Below are 20,750 nucleotides of genomic sequence, written 5' to 3' on the forward strand. Positions count from 1 at the left end.
CATGCGGGAGGCACGTTCGCAGCGATTCGGTGCTTTTGCGCATGTGCAAAGCACAATTTAGTGGTTCTGCGCATGCGTGAGCACTGAAGCCCAAAAGTAACCCATTCTGGTACTTCCTGGTTTGGTGCGGTGCGCAACCCAAAAACACACAACCTGAAGTGTCTGTACAGCAAAGAAGAAGAAGAGATAACGGCTTTGCCAGTGTTTGATGCCTTCATCCTAGCCTGCAAACTTTTGCCATGTACAGATCCTCCTGGTAAGTATTGGGAAGGATTGCATTCACTCTGGATTTGGGGGCATACGTCTGATATGCCCTTCCTAGCCCAGTGTTTAGAAAGATCAGAGAACGGTAAGCTTGCCTAAAGCCAATATCATGTATAGTCAAAGCACATTGGGTGCAGTGGTGGGTAGGATAGCCAAAACTTTCCCCTCTGGATGCCCACTCCCTTGAAGTGGTAACTTCAAGACTTGGTTACTGCAACATGCAGTGGGGCTGCCCTTGCATCAGGCTTGGAAGCTGCAGCTAGTTAACTCTCAACACCCCCACCAAAGGGCTCTGACACAATCTCTGAGGACACGTCCAAGGCCTTGCAAGGCCCATCTGAGCCCCTGCGAAGCCTCGGAAGTGATGTTTGAGGCCCTAACAGGCCTCCAAATGAGGTTTCAGGTATAAACCTGAGGTTGCATCGGAGGTCTCGTGAGGCCCCAGAAGCAGCTCTGCGGTGGCACCAATGTCATGTGACATTATGATGTCACAATGTCATGACATCACGTTATGTTGCAGGTGCCATTGGACATCCATAATCTGGGGCCCATGTTGACACCCTGGGCCAGAGGGCTCATAAGCAGCAGGCTACTGGCATCATGTGGCTCTGTGGATGAGCCAGTTGCACTGGTTGCCAAGTTGCTGCCAGGCCACATTCAGGGTACTTGTGTTTATTTTTACAGATTCCTGAGCAATGTGAGCCCAAAGTACATTGAGGACAGCACAATCCCTTATGCTCCACCTTAAGCAGTGAGATCCTCTGGTGGAACAATTCTCCCTACACCCCTGAGGATTAGCCTCCAAGTCAGATCAAGCTTTTCGTGTGACAGGCCCTGCCAGGTGGAACGCCCTGCCAGTAGACTTTTGACAGGAATCTGTGGCAGTGAATGGCCTTGGTGGAGGCCTCGTGCCATCTCCATAGAGCCGTTGGAACCCACACTCCAATGCCTCAGCCCTGCCACTGTGGAAGTGGGTTCCAACAGAGGCCCATTTGATGCTGGGGCACCTGAGAGCAGTGGCAGCCGGCGGAGGCCTAGCAGCACGCACATGACGTGATGTGATGTCACAATGCACATGCATGCCACTGGGCACCCACAGTCTGGGAGTAAAACTTAGCCATTGTGACTAGTATGCCTAGACAAAGCCACATCACTTGGTAGCCATCACTACATCTTGCGGGGATGAAACTCATAGCTTAACTACACACTTTTTGAAAAAGAATCATAGAATCATAGAGTTGGAAGAGACCACAAGGGCCATCGAGTCCAACCCCCTGCCAAGCAGGAAACACCATCAGAGCACTCCTGACATATGGTTGTCAAGCCTCTGCTTAAAGACCTCCAAAGAAGGAGACTCCACCACACTCCTTGGCAGCAAATTCCACTGTCGAACAGCTCTTACTGTCAGGAAGTTCTTCCTAATGTTTAGGTGGAATCTTCTTTCTTGTAGTTTGGATCCATTGCTCCGTGTCTGCTTCCTTTGTCCTGAATTATTCTGTATTTAGCTTCATTGGGTGTCCCTGAGTTATTTATTATGAGAGAGGGAGAAAAACATCTATCACTGCAATAGTGTGAATTCTGATTCTTATTTGTAGATATATTTTCTACCTTCGAATAAAACTTCCAATATCATGATGCTACTATGCAAGTCTATGGTGTGACAATATCAGGAATATTGTGTACAGTTGTCTCACCTCATAGAAGATATTGTAGAGTTGTAAAAGCTTCAGAAAAGGAGTATCAAAAGGAGTTGAATAACTATACAACTTCTCTCTGCGCTCCTTCCAGCTGTTGTTCCTCCTTTGGTGACTGCTATGGATGCAGGCCCTTGGGAATACTGCCATCTTCCGTTCTTTGGACATGACAAAGGCAGTGTAGATGTTGTTGAAGCAGGAGTGTGAACATACTGGGAAGGTGGACTTTCATTTAGAGTTCATTCAGACTTTGGCTTCCTGAGATCAAGACTGGTGACACCAAATGGGATATGAGAAATGGGTCGATGAAAACAGAAATGGATCTCTTTCAGGGTCAACACTTCTAGTGATTCCTGTGCTGATCGGGCTACCCTGTTTGGGCTTGATATACTTCTCATGAGACTGGGCCACCTGCCTATTACTTTCATCACAGCTGAGCAACCTGTGGCCTATGGGCCTCATGCCAGCCACAACAGGTTGCTTATGTCCCGTACCTGTGGATTGACTTCTTGTCCTGTGTTGGTAATTGTGCTTCCCTCAGCTGGCCAAGGAGCTGTTTCCCAAGGCTGATGAGCACAATTTTCATTGTAAGCAAGGTGGAAGCCTTTCCTGGTCCACCTTTCTCCCCATAGCCCTCATGCTCTCCTGATCAACCCAACAGCTATTTGTAGGGCTGATGGGAGCACACTTACCATCACCAATAATGTGGGCTTTGTGTGGAAGTATGTGATGCACTTCTGAAATCGCACTGTGTAGTTCAATTCCCATCTGATTGGGAAGAATTAAGAACCACACAGCCAGATATCTGGGCAACAAGGATGGGGGAGATAGAAGAGGGAGGTGTGTATATTTACATGCATCTTTCAATCCATCAATGTTTGTGGATCTTGAAAACCAACAAGACTGCTATATGATGGGACTTCCAAAATCCCATTCTGTACCTCGCTGCCCAACTCATTTATGTGGAAGGGGGAAATATGATGGGATGTCAGGTTTCTTCCAATCTCAGTATGTTGAGGTGGGAGAAGTGTGTGTGTGTGAGTGCATATGTGATTGTGAATGGGAATAAGGCTGTGTATCTGTCAATTTCTGAGTTTATTTGTGTGAGAGAGATGGGAGAAGTGTGTGTGTGTGTGTGTGTGTGTGTGTGTATGCAGCCCCTGTCCTGCGGGAATTAGACCTTACAGAGTTATGCGGAAGTGAACCCAGGTGTTTGACCCTTTAATCAGATCCTCTTTCCCTTCTGTAAAAACTGTTCAAGGCACTCTCTTTTAAAGTTTAAATACATTTTGCATACATTTGTGTCTAAGATAAGTACTGTTACAGACTGACTATCTCTGAGCAAACAGTTCAGCTGCTCTCACACAAAAGACGATTAATAAGTGCCACTGCTGTACCACCTGACATAACTGCCTCACATGTATGACATGTCTGGTTTGGGGGACTGCATCCAACAAAGGCTGAGATCATGGCCTTATTTCTACTGTGAATGTTGATGCCATTTCTCAAAGAATGAGCTGCTCAATGGAGTGGCACTGTTTCCTCCTCTCCCCTCACAGGAGTGGCAACTCTCTTCTGTCACAGTGCTTTTGACCTTGGAAACCCTGTTGAGATGGGCTGCAGTATTGCCAAAGGCATTTGCTTTATTCGTTACACCAATGTCTTTTTAGGTGAGTATAAGGTTTTTCTGTCTAAGTAAAATTGGTCGTTTGGCATTTTATTGATTTATTGCAATGCATTGTACACATGTATAAAATTGTTTTTTAATTTATTGTAGTTTCTCAGTTTTGTATGTGTGTGTGTGTGTGTGTGTGTGTGTGTGTGTGATGCCCAAAAATCTCCCTGACACAGCACATGTGGAAGGCATTGAGGTGTGGCTCTTGGTGGGTGTCAATTGCCCACCACACATTAGTAAAGCAGCATGCACAATGTGCAAGGCTAGTAGACTTTCACCTTGGTATTGGATGTAAATATCACATTCTCCCACACCCTTCTAGAGAGGCAAGCCGTTGCTGTAGCTGGTTTGCCGATACACTTACCCATTGATGGAGAACTTAGTGGTTATGGTAAAACCCAGGAAGAAGAAAAAACTATCACCCCAAGAATTTTACTGATTTATTGCAATGCATTGTAGATATGTATAAAATTGCTTTTTAATTTATTGTAGTTTCTCAGTTGTGTGTGTGTGTGTGTGTGTGTGTGTGTACAAGCACAGGGGTGTCAACTTGAATAAAATGTTAAGTAGGCCCAGGTAAGCTCCACCCCACAAAATCAATCACAAGATGCGGTACACACAGGAGAAGCAGCAGTGACAAACATTGACATTGCAGTACTGCAACACAACTCACCCATTACTATGTACAACTCCTTGTCTATTCATTTCTGTTGTGACTATAACGTATAATACATATCTTACACACATACAATACACATTCATATAGTTTTAATTTGTAAACGACATGGAGACTGTGGATCCAGAGCAGATGCTTCTGTTCATACGCCCATGTGGGGGCAAGGGGCCACAGCATTCCCCAGGTGCAATCCAATGGGAGTATTACCCCATGATGTTGGTCAGGTACTCCCTCTTTCCATTTCTCTCAGAAATGTAAGTTATTCCAGCAGGGGCCAGTATACAATCTATACTGAGCCTACGACAGAGAGGTTCACAGCATTAGCACCCCAAAAGGGTCTTCTTTCTCCCTTAGTCACGGTATTGGATTCAAACACACATCCTCTGTACATCAAGCAAATTTTGTAAACGCTCAGCTAAAGCCATTAGAATTGTTAAACTTGGCAACAGTGTGCAGACTTTGTGACCTGTTTCCAAACATTTGTGTTAGATTAAGACTACTAATAACCATTGAAGGAACATTAGCTTCTGTAGACAGGTCATTTCGCAAACTTCAGCTAATTAAGAATTATTTATGGTCTTAATGTCTCAGAAACATCTTGTGGATTTGGCCAGGCTAGGTATTGCACCCACCATTGCCAGAACAATTAGTTTTCATGCTATGATTTAAAAGATTTCACAAAAAAGGCCAGAAAAGTTGTTTTTCTAAAGTAAATTGGATGTCTGCAGTATATCTGTCTATCTATCTATCTATCTATCTATCTATCTATCTATCTATCTATCATCTATCTATCTATATCTATCATCTTACTAATACTACTGTTGTATGATTATGTAGTGGTTAAGAGCGATAGCCCCCTAATCTGGGGAACCGGCTTCGTGTCTCCGCTCCTCCACCTGCAGCTGCTGGGTGACCTTGGGCTAGTCACACTTCTTTGAAGTCTCTCAGCCCCACTCACCTCACAGAGTGCTTGTTGTGGGGGAGGAAGGGAAAGGAGAATGTTAGCCGCTTTGAGAGTGATAAAGCGGGATATCAAATCCAAACTCTGCAATATAAAAAGAGGTTTCAGCGTGAATTCTTTCTCCTTATCTGTATTGTAGATGTTCAAATCAAATGGGCTTTCTTATCTCTGATCTCTGGGCCTGGAGACGATCAGTCAGGACATGTATCCACAGCAGTGACCAGAGGAGGAATGACCACTGGGATGACCACAGAAAGAAGGAACACCATGGTATACCTGCATCACCACAACCAGACACCTTGAACTGACCCAGCAGCAACAAAACATTTCTCTCCCTTATCGGTCTCTACATCCACAGCAAGCGTTGTAACTCTCCAGTGGCTTGACTTCACCCCTGAAGGCACACTCTTTCATTGTCTTCTGAGACAGACAGTTGCCAATTTATTTAAATTTATTTATCTTTATTAGGGTATATATATTATAGTATGAGCAGAAATCCATAAATGCAGAAGATTAGCAGAGCCTTCCACGCTATCCCTCTCCCATCTTTCACAACCTTTCTACCTTAAAGCCGACAGCTCGTGGCATAGAACCATAGTGCATAAAAACATAACGACTACTGGAGAAGGGAGACAGCCCAAAATAAATTGTATACCCCTGAAAATAATAATCTCAGATGCCCTGCCTCTCCACCTGGAGATGCACAAGGCCAAAAAATTGAGGTGTGTCTCCTGGTAGCTGTAAGTTGCTTGTAACTTACTTTCATATAGCAACGGGCTCAACATGTGAGCATAGCAGACCTTCAACTTGATATTGGTCATAAGTATCATATTTTCCCACATCCTGTTGGAGAGGTGAGCAATTGTTGTAGCTGCCTTGCCAACATGCTTGTCCAGTTCAGCGCTGATGGAGAGCTTGCTGGTTATAGTGAAACCCAGGTAGAAAAAATCTTTTATCATGGCAAGCATATGTGAGTGCCATGAAGATAACAAAACAAAAATATGATTCATCCTCACTGAATTAGCCTCCCAAATATGTTTTGCAGGATACATTCTTCGAATGATTGAATATTACAAAAATGAATGTGGAAGGTCACTTGGTGAAATTATATCAAAAGGAGAACAATACCAGTTGTTTCTTAGCCCTGCTTATGACATGGAATGGAAGATGCAGTTGGTAGAAGATCATGTCAATCCAAAAACACATTTCATTAATTTCAATACTGAACTTTGTGTTCCAATAAAATATTCTATACAATTTCTAATTTCATCATTGCCCACCCCTCACTGGACCAGTTCTCCCCAACTCTACTCCCAGGCCTCTCCGCTTTGGCCTATAAGTTCCCCCACATCAGCCTTATCTTCCACAAGTCACCTGCTGGCTTGTTCTGAATCTTCCTAAGTTTTTGATCTCTTCAGTGCTATGAAGGCTTTCCTCAGTACCTGCCTTCTCCTGGCCCTGTTTCTCCCAGGTGAATAGGAATCTGAAATCCTGGATAGCTTTTTCCCCCCTATCTGGGAGGGGATGTGGAGTGGACTAAGCTAGGAAGACTGAGATAGGTTCATTGAAGAGAAAAGAAGCTGAAAAGATTGGATGAGACCAAAAGGATTTGACACACACAAACCACATTCATTTGCACGTGCACACACACACACACAGAGAGAGAGAGAGAGAGAGAGAGAGAGAGAGAGAGAGAGAGAGAGGCTGAGAGCCACATGGTGCCCCCTTGGAGGCTTCACAAAGGGCAAAGAACCTGGCTAGTCCCACCCCCTCAAGCAACGACACTGCCTGGTAAGTGCTTGATTTTATAGTGCTTCTTCTCCTGCTGTGGTTACCCTGTCTGGGCTTGATACACTGCTCATGAGACTGGGGCACCTGCCCATTACTTCCTGCACAAGTGAGCAATCTGTAGCCCATGGCAGTTGCTACAGGTTGCCTATGTCTCATACCTGCATATTCACACCATGTCCTGTGTCGGTAACTGTTCTTCCTTCAGAGGGCAAGCAGGTGTTTGGTCATGCTCTAGGCTGGTGGTAGTGCACTTACCAGGACTGATAATGTGGGCTGTGTGCAGAAGTGTGTGGTGGGATTTCTGAAATCGCACTGTGCACCTTAATGCTCATCTGATTGGTGCAGGGAAGATCCACTGATGTGGATCCTGAAAACCAATAAGATTGCTATATGACAGGACTTCCAAAGTTCCATTCTGCACCTCGCTGTCTATCCGATTGGTGGGAAGGAGGAAGTTATGATGGGATCTCGGGGTGCTTCCCATCTTGGTGTGTCCAAGAGGGTAGGAGTGTGTGCATATGTGATCGTGAATGGGAAGAAGGCTGTGCATCTGTCAGTTTCTGAGTATATTTGTTTATGTGAGATGCAGAAGTTTGTGTGCTTGTGTGTGTGCATGCAGCCCCTGTCCTGTGGGAATTAGACCTTACATAATTATGCGGAAGGGAGCCCAGGTCATTTGACCCTTTAATTACCGTAGTTCCCCTTTCCCTCCTATAAAAATGGCACCAAATGCTTTAAATAAGAAATAACTTTTACTTAGTGTGCTTGCACTTGCAGATTAAAAAATACAATGCAGGTATAGGTAAAGGTAAAGGTAAAGGGGCCCTGACCATTAGGTCCAGTCGTGACTGACTCCGGGGTTGCAGCGATCATCTTGCTTTATTGGCCAAGGGAGCCGGGGTACAGCTTCTGGGTCATGTGGCCAGCATGACTAAGCCGCTTCTGGCGAACCAGAGCAGCACACGGCAATGTCGTTTACCTTCCCATTGGTACCTATTTATCTACTTGCTTTTGAACTGCTAGGTTGGCAGGAGCAGGGACCAAGCAACGGGAGCTCACCCCGTTGTGGGGATTCAAACCGCCGACCTTCTGATAGGCAAGTCCTAAGCTCTGTGGTTTAACCCACATCGCCATCCGTGTCCCACAATGCAGGTACATGTTACTTTTGTCAAATACATAATAAATTTATTTTTTGTAACATAAATACTCTTACAGACAGACTAACTGAGGCAGATAGCAGCACACCACTTCTGCTGCTCTCACACAGAAGACAGTTCATAAGGGCCACTGCTATATCACCTGACTTAACTGTTACAAATGTATGACATCACAGAGTTCTACAGACTTTGTGAGCATTATTGAGAGTTTTGGATGCTTTCATCTCACGTGGCCCACTATTGCAAGTAGATCCTGAGAAGATGAAAGCTGCTCATATTTAGTTTGCTGGATTACATCCAACAAAGGTTGAGATTATGGTCATATTTCTAACAGTGAATGTAGATGCTATTTCTCATGGAATGAGCAACTTTGCAGTGCCACTGAATGTTTCTTCATCTCTCCTCACAGAAGTGACAAATCTATTTTGTGGCTATTATGACTCTTACATGTTGCAATGCAAGATTAACAATGGCTTTTGCTTTGAGCATTATGTGCTCTATTTAAGTGAGTATAAGTCTTTTCTGTCTAATTAAAATTGGGTGTTTGGGTCCACCATTTGGTCCTTGGTGTATCTACGGATGCATGTATCATGCATTCAGCTGAGTCACTGAGTGCTGGACAACCAAAGAACTAGAGATGATAAAAGGTGAGTGTATATGTGGACTAGGCCTGTGATTTCCCCCCAAAGACACTGTTCAGTCTGTTGACATATAATGGGCTTGCCCCTGCATGCCTTTCCACAGAGCTCAGGAGAGGGGGTTGCAGGTGGTACATCATACGCCTGTGGTCAAAAAAGGACCATAGAGCCAAAGGGGAGGAGTCAGATATTTATTATCATATATTGTGTGAAGACTAGCATTTCCATTTTGTGTAAGCTTACACAGGAATTCCCCGCACTCACGCTCTCTCTTCAGATCAGACCAAAATATCTGGAGCTGAAGCTCTGGGGTGCCTGGAGATAGGAGGATGTGCGGGAAAGCAGCAGGAACTTCTGCAATACCATGTGCATCACCTGCTAGGAAGGGAGGCTGAGCAGCCTAAACAAAGCCCCACTGCACCTCCACTGTCTTTGGGGCTTCATCCACCCTCATTGAAATCTACTTCGGGTTCCTGGGAGGGTCTCTTCCCAAGCCACGAGGACTCTCCTGCTTTCTCCCATCATTTCCTGGTATTCTATTTGTTCATGTACTTATTTTCTGGCACTGTGAGCATATGCAGTCGTGCTTGTCGATCGTGCATAAGGGGGAATGCTTGTATAAAATGCCACAACAATTCTTCCCCTGCCCCCTTCTCACTTGGCCAACGTGCCCCCGCCTACCACCAGCCTACTACCACTGCTGCTGCAACTTCTATTAGTATATAATATTTTTTGTCTTGTTTTCCTCTCTCCCTTTCTGAAGATATATAAAAAATCCATTAATTTATAAATCAAGCTTCCAAATTGTATCACAGATCAGGAACAAGAAAAGACAAGAAGGGGAAAATGAAAAAAAAGGGGTCAACAAACTCTCTTTCAATTTGGATTAAGTGAAGCTTCATTTTGTTTTATTTTTTACTTACCTGTAGGATTGCAGCAAGATAATCCTGTGGAAAACCTCATCTCCAAACAAGGAGCTGTTGATCTGGATAATCATGTACAGTATTTGGATGAAGGGGCACATGCAGAACATGAGAATGGAAAACAGAAAGAAACAGACATATGGGGAAGCGAATTTGGAAGGAGAGAGGAGTAATCATGATCAAACTTGACAGTGGTTAACTTTGGCACCTCAAATTTCAGTGGCACCCTGTGCACCAAAATCTACCCCCCACCCATCTCTCACCTTTCGTTGCATGTCATAGTTGCAGCATCTGCTGCAGCGACTCCAGAATCTCCACACCTGATGCAACCGCACCAGTCGTGCTCCCCTAGATCCATCTTTGCACTGAATGTAGGAAAAGCAAGTATCCATTTCAAAAGCAAATAGAAAAGTATATTATGAACAGTCTCATCTCTCTGCCTAAAACATTCCCAGAACTAGAAAGATGCCTGCTGTCTTGGACAGGAGTTGACATCATTATAGAAGTGTCAAATTTCAAGTGCTTCTGCTTCAAACATTTTAACTTTTTTCCAACTCTTTGTTTAATCATGGCTATCAAATTTTCCCTTTTTAAAAGGGAGATTCCCTTATTCCGAATAGGATTCCTCGCAAGAAAAGGGAAAAGTTGACAGCTATGGGTTTAATAACAATGACAGTCTAATAGTTTGTAACATTTTATTATCACCAGGCTTGTCAATTAAAGAGTTTTCACAGTTTGCTATTTCTTTTAATTGTCGGAGCCAGCCGTTACAAATGGCGAAGTTTAGCATAAAATCAAGACACAGAGAGCCAGCCATATTTTCATGATGGTATGAGCAGCTCCTTTCGAACTTCCCTCTCCTCCTGCAGCTTCTTTTATTATCCTTTGTCTCTCTCCAGCCGCATGGCCGTTTGCCAATGTCTCACGTTACCTCATCCGGTCAAGGCTTTTGTTGCCCCCAACACCATATAGGGTCATCACTGCCCAGAGGAAACACAACTGCATTTAAGGTTAATACATTCCAATACATTGTAAAGCTCAGAGTGCTGGTCAGCCGAGGTCAGGGGGCACCCTGCAATATTACAAGCCTTTGCCGTGGCTTTATGACTCCCACATTTAATATGTCTTTTGATCTTTCACCTTTTTTGATAAGCATTTTGCTGTTTGAAGGAGCCTTTAATAATCACCTTCCCAGTATGCCATACTGTATTTAAATCTGTACATTTCCCTATATTTAACTCAAAGAAGTCAGTCAAACATTAAATCTCTTTTGCATTATTCCAGACTTTCTAACAAGCTGTCATTCAGCTTCCATCTCAAAGTGGTATTTGGTTGGCCTTTGGTAATAGTAAATATCAGATTATGATCTGATAAAGTTCTCAGTTGTATTTCAGTGTTCTTAAAACCAGATACTATGGACTTTGATACCCATAACATGTCTATTCTTCTAAGGTTGTTTCCTGGAGGAAGCTGGACCAAGAGGAGGCAGGTGATCAGGAGTGTATTAATCATTCTAGAAAGCTGAAGAGTCGGGAAGAGCAGTGGGCCATACAGGGAAGCATGAAGAGGCTTAGTTGGAGGAAAGTATAGGCCACGACAAGGAGCACTTTGCCAGCACCCAGGAACAACAGGTTCAGAACAGTGTCACAAATTGCTAGAATTCTAATAGCACCATACCAGAATTTGAAGCAGTGTTGAAAGCAAATTAAATCTCTTTCCCCTCCCAAGAACTCCAAGGACACGTCCCTCCTAATTGTGCCAGCCTCAGTTTCACCACCCTGTGGAAATGAGGCCTCACAGGTTACGCTAGATTTCATAGCTCAGCAGCAAAATTGGATTAGGTTTCTGGAACCTCAAGCATTTTGCCAGATTTCACTGTCAGTGGTATGAAACTGATTGTGAGGGGGAGACAAGTGTTCCAACAAGGGATTTCAACCTCATGCCTTAAAGTCCTAGGAATCCTAGGAAAACATGTGGTCCATAGTCATCATGCCTTTGTCTCTGACACAGGTAAAAGGTAAAAGTGAAAGGACCCCTGGATAGTTAAGGCCAGTCAACAGTGACTGTGGGGTGCAGCGCTCATCTTGCTTCAGGCCGCAGGAGCCAGCATTTGTCTTCAGACAGCTTTCTGGGTCATGTGGCCAGCATGACTAAATGCTGCTGGCACAATGGGACACCGTGACAGACACCAAAGTTGCTTTATCTCTCTGTCTTCTTCCAGCTTGCTGCCTTAACATCTGTCTCACGTCACTGCAAAACTCTGCTCTCACCTCTGGCTTTGTTTCTTGAAGGAGGGCCCCCCACCCATTTTCTGTTTTGCACAAAGCCCCTTAATACCCCATCAGCTCACCAGGAACATGGTTTGACTATTCTGCCAATGGACTAACTTTTAACACTTACTGGATCCAGGGAATAGATGGGTCTGGCATACATCTTAGGACCCCTTTTGTCCGCCCCCCTCCAACCCCCCCCAAAAAAAACCCCACCTCGTAACAATTTATTTATTTTATTCTGTCTTTTCCCTGATGGGCCTCAAGATGGTTTACAGGTAAGAATAATAACCATTTTTAAAAAAGGAAAAGAAGGAGAAGTATGAACAACAATTAAATATCAATAGAATTAAACAATATACAAAACAATCGCAAGTGGGGAGAATGGTTTGCTGTCAATTCCTGCTTTGAAACTTTGCACAGGCATCTGGTTGGCCATTGTGAGAACAGGGCCGGGTTCAGCCGGTTCATTTCAACTCTGCCAGTTGAGGTTCATGGGAAATCTAACATCAGCCAATATTTCCTCAAAATGCTGCTCAGCCAATTTACCTTCTGAATAAGAGTGGAATCATAGTGCACTTATTGAAGAAATGTGGTTTCATAGTTTGGTCTAAAATTACCAAACTGCTCTTTTGGCTGAAAAAGGGAAGCCACAAGCCAGAGAAGATTGGAGGACTATGACCACCAAGGGTGGAGGACATTTGGCTTGGGGGCCAAAAGCAACCCCTGCAAGCCTCTCCAAAGGCTCTCCTCAGGGGAAGGGATAGCAGGTGGTATATTATAGCTGTGCTTGGGGTCAAACAGGAAACAGGGAGCCAAAGGAGTGGAGCCAGAAATTTACATGGACATCGGAAAATGTTTGCATATATTGTGTGAAGATTAGATTTTACATTTTTGTGTAATACTACATAAAATACCATGGCACTTCTTCTTCCGTCTGCTTCCTCTTCTGCCAATATGCTCCTGCCTACTTCTCCCAGCCAATCCAGAGAGGCAGCAATGAAGTCCCGCTGAAAGATACTATTCCTTTCTGTGAGGAACTCAAGCCTATGATAATGGGCAAATATGGCTGGAAAATACAGCAGCGCACAAGCAAAAATACAGAAACAGTGCTTCAGCTTGCGGTTGTCAAACACTCAACTGATGTGCAAATGATGCCACTGAATGCATGCCTGAAGCACTAGCCTTTCTTGGAACAATTCAAGCTGTGTACCACCGGTTCAGTTCCAGACCTAAGTGGAGGGAATTTACTACAAAACCATATTGGTTGTTCTCTTCATGTTATGTCTGGAACAAAATGGTTGACTGTGTAAAGCCTTCTGCATCTCACTTGATTGTCACTTGACTGGTCACTTACCATCAGCTGTGGTGAGGACTGAAGGGCCTGCCCCTTGCAAGGCCTTCACCATCTGGCCTACAGGGCAGGGCCCAGGCCCTTGCACTCCAGCTATAAAGACTCCTGCTCCAGTGAGGACTGGACCTTTGACTGTGGTGAGGAATGCAGGGTCTGTTCCCTTTGTAAGGCCATTACCAGCTGACCTATGAGGTGGAACCAGACTCATGTGAATGAACTCCTTGGGCAGGGCTTGGCGGCGGCCGGGGGGGGGGGGCGGTTCTGCTATTGTTTCCCTGCTCCAAGTTTCTAATTTGTTTAAAACATTCTCAAGCAGCTTTTAATTTGTGGGGTTTTAAAAAATGCAGCTGTTTTGTTTTGCAGGATACATTCTGTAAAATGATTGTATATTACAAAACTGAACGTGCCAAGTTGGCTGACTCTAGAGACTTTCCTCAGACATTGTGGGGAAATTGGGGTGGAGAAGGACTGGAAGGTCATTTGGTGAAATTACATCCAAAGGAGAACGATCGTTTCTTAATTGAAGAGTTGTTAATTAATTGAAAAGGCAGTTGGCAGAAGATCATGCCATTCTAAAAAAAACACATTTTATTAATTTCAGCACTGAAATTTGTGTTCCAAGAAAACATTCTATGCAATTTCTAATTTCATCATTTCCCGCCCCTCACTGGACCAGTTCTTCCCACCTCTACTCCCAGACCTCTCCGCTTTGGCCTATAAGTTTCCCCACATCAGCCTCTTCCTCCACAAGTCACCTGCTGGCTTGTTCTGAGTCTTCCTAAGCTTTTGATCTCTTCAGCGCTATGAAGGCTTTCCTCAGTATCTGCCTTCTCCTGGCCCTGTTTCTCCCAGGTGAGTAGGAAGCTGAAATCCTGGATTCTTCTTTTCACTACCTGGGAGGGGATGTGGAGTGGACTAAGCTAGAGAGACTGAGATAGGATCATTGAAGGAAAAAAAATATGCTGAAAAGATTGGATAAGACCAAGAGCATCTGGGAATCAAAATAGAAAGTAATCTCTGGTAGCAGGGGCGAAACTAGGCTTTATTTCACCCAGGTCAAACACCCAGTTTTGCACACACACCGCACATGCATTTGCACACACATACACACCGAGGCTGAGAGCCGCAATGCAGCCTCTGGAGGCTTCACCAAGGGCAAAGAACTTGGCTAGTCTTCCCTCCCAGCAACGGCACTGCCTGTTAGTGCTTGATTTTATAGTGCTTCCTGTGCTGATGTGGTTGCTCTTTTTGGGCTTGTTACACTTCTCATGAGACTGGGCCACCTGCCCATTACTTCCAGCACAAGTGAGCAATTCATGGCTTATGGACCTCATGTCAGCTGCAATCGGTTGTCTGTGTCACATACCTGCGGATTGACCCTTTGTCCTGTTTCGGTAACTGTGCTTCCCTCAGTTGGCCAAGCAGGTGTTTGGCGGGGCAGATGAGCACACATTCGATTGTGATGAAGGTGGATGGGGAAGGCTTTCCTGGTGTACCTTTCTCCCCATTGCCCTCATACTCTGACTTCTGAAATTGCACTGTACAACTTAATGCCCATCTGACTAGTGCAGCAAAGAAGGGGGAATCACACAGTCAATTATCTGGTCAACAGGGAAGGGTAAGGTAGATTGTGTTGCAATGGGGGAAGGAGATGCCATTGCTTTGGTGTGGGGATGCATGAATCACCATAAAGCTATTTCTCTGTCTATCACTGTGAGTGGGTATGTTTGGGTGTGAGAAATGGGGGGAAGGTGTGTATATGTGTACATGCATTTTCCAACCCACCACTGCTTGTGGATCCTGAAAACCAATAAGATTGCTGTATGATAAAGGGCCATTTGACCCTTTAAGGAGTTCCCTTTTCCCTCTTCTAAAAGCCGAACAAGACACTTTAAAGAAGAAATAACTTTTACTTTGTGTGCTTGCACTTTCAGATTAATATGTACAATGCAGGAAAATGTTGATAATACATTTTATATAGATTTTTTTTTTTAATGATATTTATTGAGAATTTTAAAGTTACAAAGAAAAAATAAAGAAAAAACAAGAAAAAGAGAAAAAGAAAGAAATAAGTAGATAGAAGTAGATAAAAATAACAATTCAATAAAAACCAAAGTCAAAAAAATAACAAAACACACAATACATGAAAATCAAAAAGCAAAAATAAACAAAAAAATTTAAAAACAAGTCCAATATTCCCTAATCCTTAACTTTCATTAACTTATTTCATCGACCTCCTCACACCTCCCTTTTTTGTATTCTAGTTGTTAATTATCTCAGCAAATCCTTTCCATCTTTCACAATATTCTGTCATTAAATTACCTTAATCTATTTTAACCTTATCTTACCCTAAAAAAACCCTAAAACTTAAATCTTATATATACCAAATTCTTTTAACCATAACATATTCTTACATAATTCTTTTTGACATTTCTGCTAAAGCCAAATAATTTCATTCCAACATTTTTCTAATACTCATTAATTTTACGATACTTTTCTAAAAGAATTTTTAAAACTTTCTTCCAATCTTCATCCATTGTCTCTTCTTCCTGGTCTCGGGTTTTGTCAGTCCTTTCTATCCCATCCATCTAGTCCATCAACCTGGTGACCTTATGTCCGAGGCTCTTAAGTCTCTTCCATGTCCCTTCCGCAGATCTTCTTCTTGTTTAAACCTGCCCTTTACTTTGTCTTTTGTTGATCTTTTTCTTATTTTCTTTCCCTTCTCATTGGGGGGTAGGTCTTGGGAGGACTCCAATCCAAAAATATCTCCATCTCTCCTCAGCAGATCAGCCCATTCCCCACAGTCCCATTCCCCACAATCAACACTGTAATCCAGAAAGTATTTAAAAGCATATTTCAAAGTCCTTCCAAAATTAAGAGCCCTCACAACTCCAGACCCCCCCTGGTCCACTCCAGATTCAAACTTCAAAAACAGTGGCTTATACTCCTGCAATGCCTCGGAGCTCTCCATTTGTGATATTTGAGGTTCAACAGCAACCTCCTCCATTTTCTTCTGCACTTGCGCTTGCCCTGTCAAAACAGGTTCCTGGGCTGGTTCCTGAATGGTTTCTATATGAGTATTCGCCGTTTGTCCAAAGTTTTTAACTGCAACAGTCATCAAATCCATCTTCTCATGCATCTGCTCCAGCAAAGCACTTGTCTTGCAAAAAGCAAGCACCAAGACTTCTTGTAAACACATTTTTATTCAAGGTTAGAGTCTGGTCTCACAATCCTAATCTTACATCTGTGAGGTCCCCAGATCGTCTCCGGCAACAAATTAACAAGCTCCCTCTAGAGGAGACAATTTCTATTTGTGTCCATCTTTTGAAAGCAGGACCAACAAAGGAAAATTACTTTCACTTTTCAAATACTTTCTTTCTTTTGATTGCAAGAAGCAACATTGGAGTCAATTTGTTTCTCTCTTTTTTTTTTACTATCTGTCAAAAGACGTTCCATTCACAGTCAATGAACTTCCCCATAAATTTCTGTCTCTGACACCCCGTTCCCAGGTTTGAGACGGTGGAAATTTATCTTTCTTTACTCTCTCTCCTGCAGGCTTAAACAATCAAAAATACCCCTCTTTTCTCCTGCTCCCAAGAGGGGTTTTGGTGGTAATAAATGAAGGAAATTTAGAACTTTATATACGACTTTCCAGACTTTAGCTTACAAAGTTTTTGCTTCAATCTATTTACAAAAAACGGGAGGCGGACTTCCTGTTTAGAGCCTTCCCGTCAGTACCAAATTAAAATGTTTCTTAATCCAATTTTCCGTTCTACTCATGGGTACTTGTTTAGAGTCCAATTGTCCACAGGAAAAAGTCAGCGCTCTCCGGCAACGGCTGTGCGGCTTCACTCCGTAAAAGTAATGGTTGATTCAAAACACCGCGCCACTCACCCCACGTCGCTTCGGATCCCCGAAAAAGGGTTTCCCTGCGAGTAGGGGAGGCGCTCCTGGTGTCAGCCGAATCCCACGTTCCCAGGCTTCCTCTGCCTGGGATTTTTAAAGGGTCTCCGCCTTCGCCGCGGCAGCAAGACCCGATTTTCACGGAGCGGGTTCCTCTCGGTCAGAGGAACTCCGCCATTGCCGATGGCGCTGACCCGGAAGTCCCATTTTATATAGATTTGTTTCTAACATAAATACTGTTAGAGACAAACTGAGACTGATAGCAGTACCTCACTTCTGCTGCTCTCATACAGAAGATGGTTAATAAGGGCCACTGCTGTACCACCTGACATAACTGTCTCAAACATATGACATTACAGAGTTGCACAGACCTTGTGAGCATTATTTAGCGTTTTGGATGCTTTCATCCCACATGACCCACTATTGCAAGTGGATCCTGAGTTGATGAAAGCTGCTTCTATTTCGTTTGTTGGATTATATCCAACAAAGGTTGAGCAACTTTGTGGTGCCACTGAATGTTTCTTCATCTCTCCTCACAGAAGTGGCAAATCTAATATGTTCTGACGGTTACTTGAGTTTTTGCGATATTGACGACGGCTTTTGCCTTCAACATTACGTCGTGGGCTCTTTAAGTGAGTATGTCTTTTCTGTTTAATTAAAATTGGGTGTGTAGGTCCACCATTTGGTCCCTGGAGTATCTAGGGATAACCTTTCATGCATTCAGGTGAGTAATTAAGTGCTGGACAACCAAAGAACTGGAGATGAATTGAGGTGAGTGTACACATGAACCAGGCCTGTGATTCTCCCCAGAAGACCCTGTAGAGTGTGTTGACATATAATGGGCTTGCTTTCTTCAAGGGGTTTGGGTACATGTGGAAGATTTCTCTTTCTGGGGCCCAAGAAATTCAGCCAGGAAACATGCTGTGAAGAAAGAGCCTGAGCTGCACATCAATTCTGAGTCAAGCCTCTTAGCAAAGAGGATTGTTAAAGGACCTATTTGAGGGACCAAAGAAACTTGATCAGAAATAGCCAAGGCTTCTCCATTCCCATAAGAGAGGAGTGGGCCTTTAAAAAACTGAGCTGCTTCTTGCAGTTTGTTCCCCTTCCAACAGGAGGGGATCCAGCTGCCTTTCCAGCACTGTGGTTCCAAGATGGAATCTTCTAAAAATTGATGATTTTTTGTGAGTAAACCTGAACAACAAGTGATGTGCTTTGGTTAAGATTGGTTTAGTTTAGAGCCACAGTGCTTGGGTTTATTTTGTATTCTGCTTTGACTTTTTGCATGTTTCCCTGTTACCTTAATTCCTGGTAGGTTTCTTAACTTGACTGCTTAAGTGTACATGTCTTCCAATGTCGGGGTTTTAGAATCCACACATGCGTAGAACCTACTGTGAGTTTAGGATAAGAGATGTAGGTGACCAGCACACTCTTCTGAGTCCTGGGAGACTCAGAAAGAGTATGGGGTGCCACTATACTTTGAGACAAACCACAAAGATGCACGGCAGTCAGAGGAGTGTTGTGGTACTGGCTCCAAACCTTTGAAAAAGTGATTGCTTTAGTGTACTCCAAGTTTTCTCCCAACTGGGACTGCAGGAGTAAGTGAGAGCATGGTGACACCTTGTTATTTGCTTGCATACAACATAGTGCTGTAACACACCTCTGTATTTTCTTTGTGCATGTGTGCAGTTTTGTTGTTTTGCGTCACATTCCATAACATTTAGAGAGTGCCAAGAAAGTGACATAACTGGGAGTGCGATAGCACTAATCTATGCAAATAGTAATGCATTTAATTCAAGCCTCACATATGTTCTTCACTGAAATGAAAGAAGGTTTATACATTACATTGTTTCAGTGATATAATACCTGCTCACATGAAGACAGGAAGCGGAAGCTACCTCCTGCAGACTCAAACCCTTGGTCCATCTTTATATTGTCTAAACCAATTGGCATGAGGTGTCTACTGTCTATTGGTAATTTTCCCCATCCATACCTGGAGATGTTAGTCATTGAATCTTGGACCTTATGCATCCAATGCAAATGATCTACTAGTGAGTTAGGGCCCTTCCTCTGTAATTTGATAGAGTGTGTAATTTGTCAGCTATGGACTTTAGACAGGGCAGCCAATTACTGTTAACATGCTTTCTGTGAATATTCTCTGGCCTTTGCCTCACACCTCCCTCAACTGATTTTCCCAACTGCCATGTATGATAATTCCTCACTGACAGTTAACTACCAACTGATAAGAAACATGAGCCAATTGGGGTCTGCTGTTTCCTTGACCAACCAGAATTAAATGACCTGAACCCAGCCCTTTGAAGCAAGATTCAAAGTCATCTTCTCACTATCTGCAAAGCAGCTGCTGCCAAGTAGGCAGTGATGTAGCATGGGAGGGGCATTGCCCTGGGCACATTTTTTTCAAGTGGGTGCCACCATGTACTGCCACTATAGCTCCCTCATTGAGGGAACCCACAACTGGGCTGGCCTTTGGGGCTGGAGTGTGGGTGGCAGCAGCAACCGGTCCATTCCTGGATCAGGCGTGACTTGGAAGCAGAAGCGTTGGAGAGGTGGTGATACTGCAGCCGAGGGAGTAACGAAGTCCATCTGCCACTATGCCTTGCATGGCTGTTGGAGCTCATTTCTCCCTCAGTACATGGGGCTACTGGGGTGCTGTGTTGGGCTCCTTCATCTTCTGCGTCCCTCTCCCAGTCTGCCCTGCCCTCCGGTGCTCACAGATACACACGCTGGGCACCATGGGCTCATGCAATGCCGCGGCAAGTAGGTCTGCAATATTATAATATCATACTTCCTCAAACCCTGACAGGCACACTCTGACATTTCACACAAATCTCTCTCTTTAAAAAAAAGCCAACATGAACAGACATATATACATTTCCTCTTAGAAGGTTACATGCATCAACCACTGGATCCTCCTGGAAAAGCTATCTGAGCTGTGGGTGGGTGGTAGTGCTTTGTAATCATTCTGGTTGTCTTCAGTGGGTGATTTTCAACTCTATAGAGACTTGTACCTGAGTGAGAGGCCACAATGATAAACAGGAATGTAAAGTTGCTGGAGCATCATGAGTTAAGTGAATTAACCAACCTGATATAGTTTGCAAATTGAGGCAAAGAGGCAGTAGGGATGTTGAGTTTGGGAGCTCTGCTATCCCCAATTCCCACCCCCAATACATTTGCTTGTTGCTGCAGTTCTCAACTGATGTGCTAAATGCTGTGTGATTTTTAATTGTACTTTTCTTATTGCCTTTAATTCTTTCATTGTATTTTATTTTCTCCTACAAACTTGGACTGTGAAGTGAACATTCACCACCTCAATACTAGCCTTCTCTTTTTCCAGGGTTGCCAGTTTCTCTTACCATCTTATTTATTTATTAAATTTCTATACCACCTTCATCCGAGGATCACAGGGTGGTTTACAGTATAAAAACA

The 20,750-nt window shown here is 43.7% G+C and overlaps 1 protein-coding gene and 2 long non-coding RNA genes across 10 annotated transcripts in view; all 3 read left to right on the forward strand.

The window, feature by feature from the left end:
* The first annotated feature begins 813 nt into the window (after positions 1-813).
* On the forward strand, positions 814-6,947 carry LOC308484578. Of its 2 annotated transcripts, XR_013990005.1 has the most exons (4): positions 814-926; positions 3,518-3,628; positions 5,410-5,540; positions 6,316-6,947. It is a non-coding gene; the product is annotated as an uncharacterized lncRNA (long non-coding RNA). The 2 variants fall into 2 exon arrangements; XR_013990004.1 differs by having other exon boundaries at positions 5,410-6,947.
* A 1,211-nt stretch (positions 6,948-8,158) lies between these two features.
* LOC308482350 lies at positions 8,159-12,061 on the forward strand. The gene is made up of 3 exons (XR_013989242.1): positions 8,159-8,723; positions 9,786-10,150; positions 11,232-12,061. It is a non-coding gene; the product is annotated as an uncharacterized lncRNA (long non-coding RNA).
* A 2,130-nt stretch (positions 12,062-14,191) lies between these two features.
* The window catches only part of LOC308484449 (uncharacterized protein), a 54,693-nt gene continuing 48,134 nt past the window's right edge, over positions 14,192-20,750 (forward strand). The window contains exons 1-2 of one of the 7 annotated variants that reach the window (XM_081019414.1): positions 14,192-14,255; positions 17,846-17,938. In XM_081019414.1, the coding sequence (XP_080875540.1) occupies positions 14,207-14,255; positions 17,846-17,938 (142 nt within the window). In that variant the 5' untranslated portion in view covers positions 14,192-14,206. Of the gene's footprint in view, positions 14,256-17,845; positions 17,939-18,707; positions 18,902-19,510; positions 20,086-20,750 lie in introns of those variants that run through there. The other 6 variants (XR_013989918.1, XM_081019413.1, XR_013989919.1 and 3 more) reach the window with 6 other exon arrangements.

This window comes from Podarcis pityusensis (assembly GCF_964106645.2).
Source record: "Podarcis pityusensis genome assembly, chromosome: 8".
NCBI classification, from domain to species: Eukaryota; Metazoa; Chordata; class Lepidosauria; order Squamata; family Lacertidae; genus Podarcis; species Podarcis pityusensis.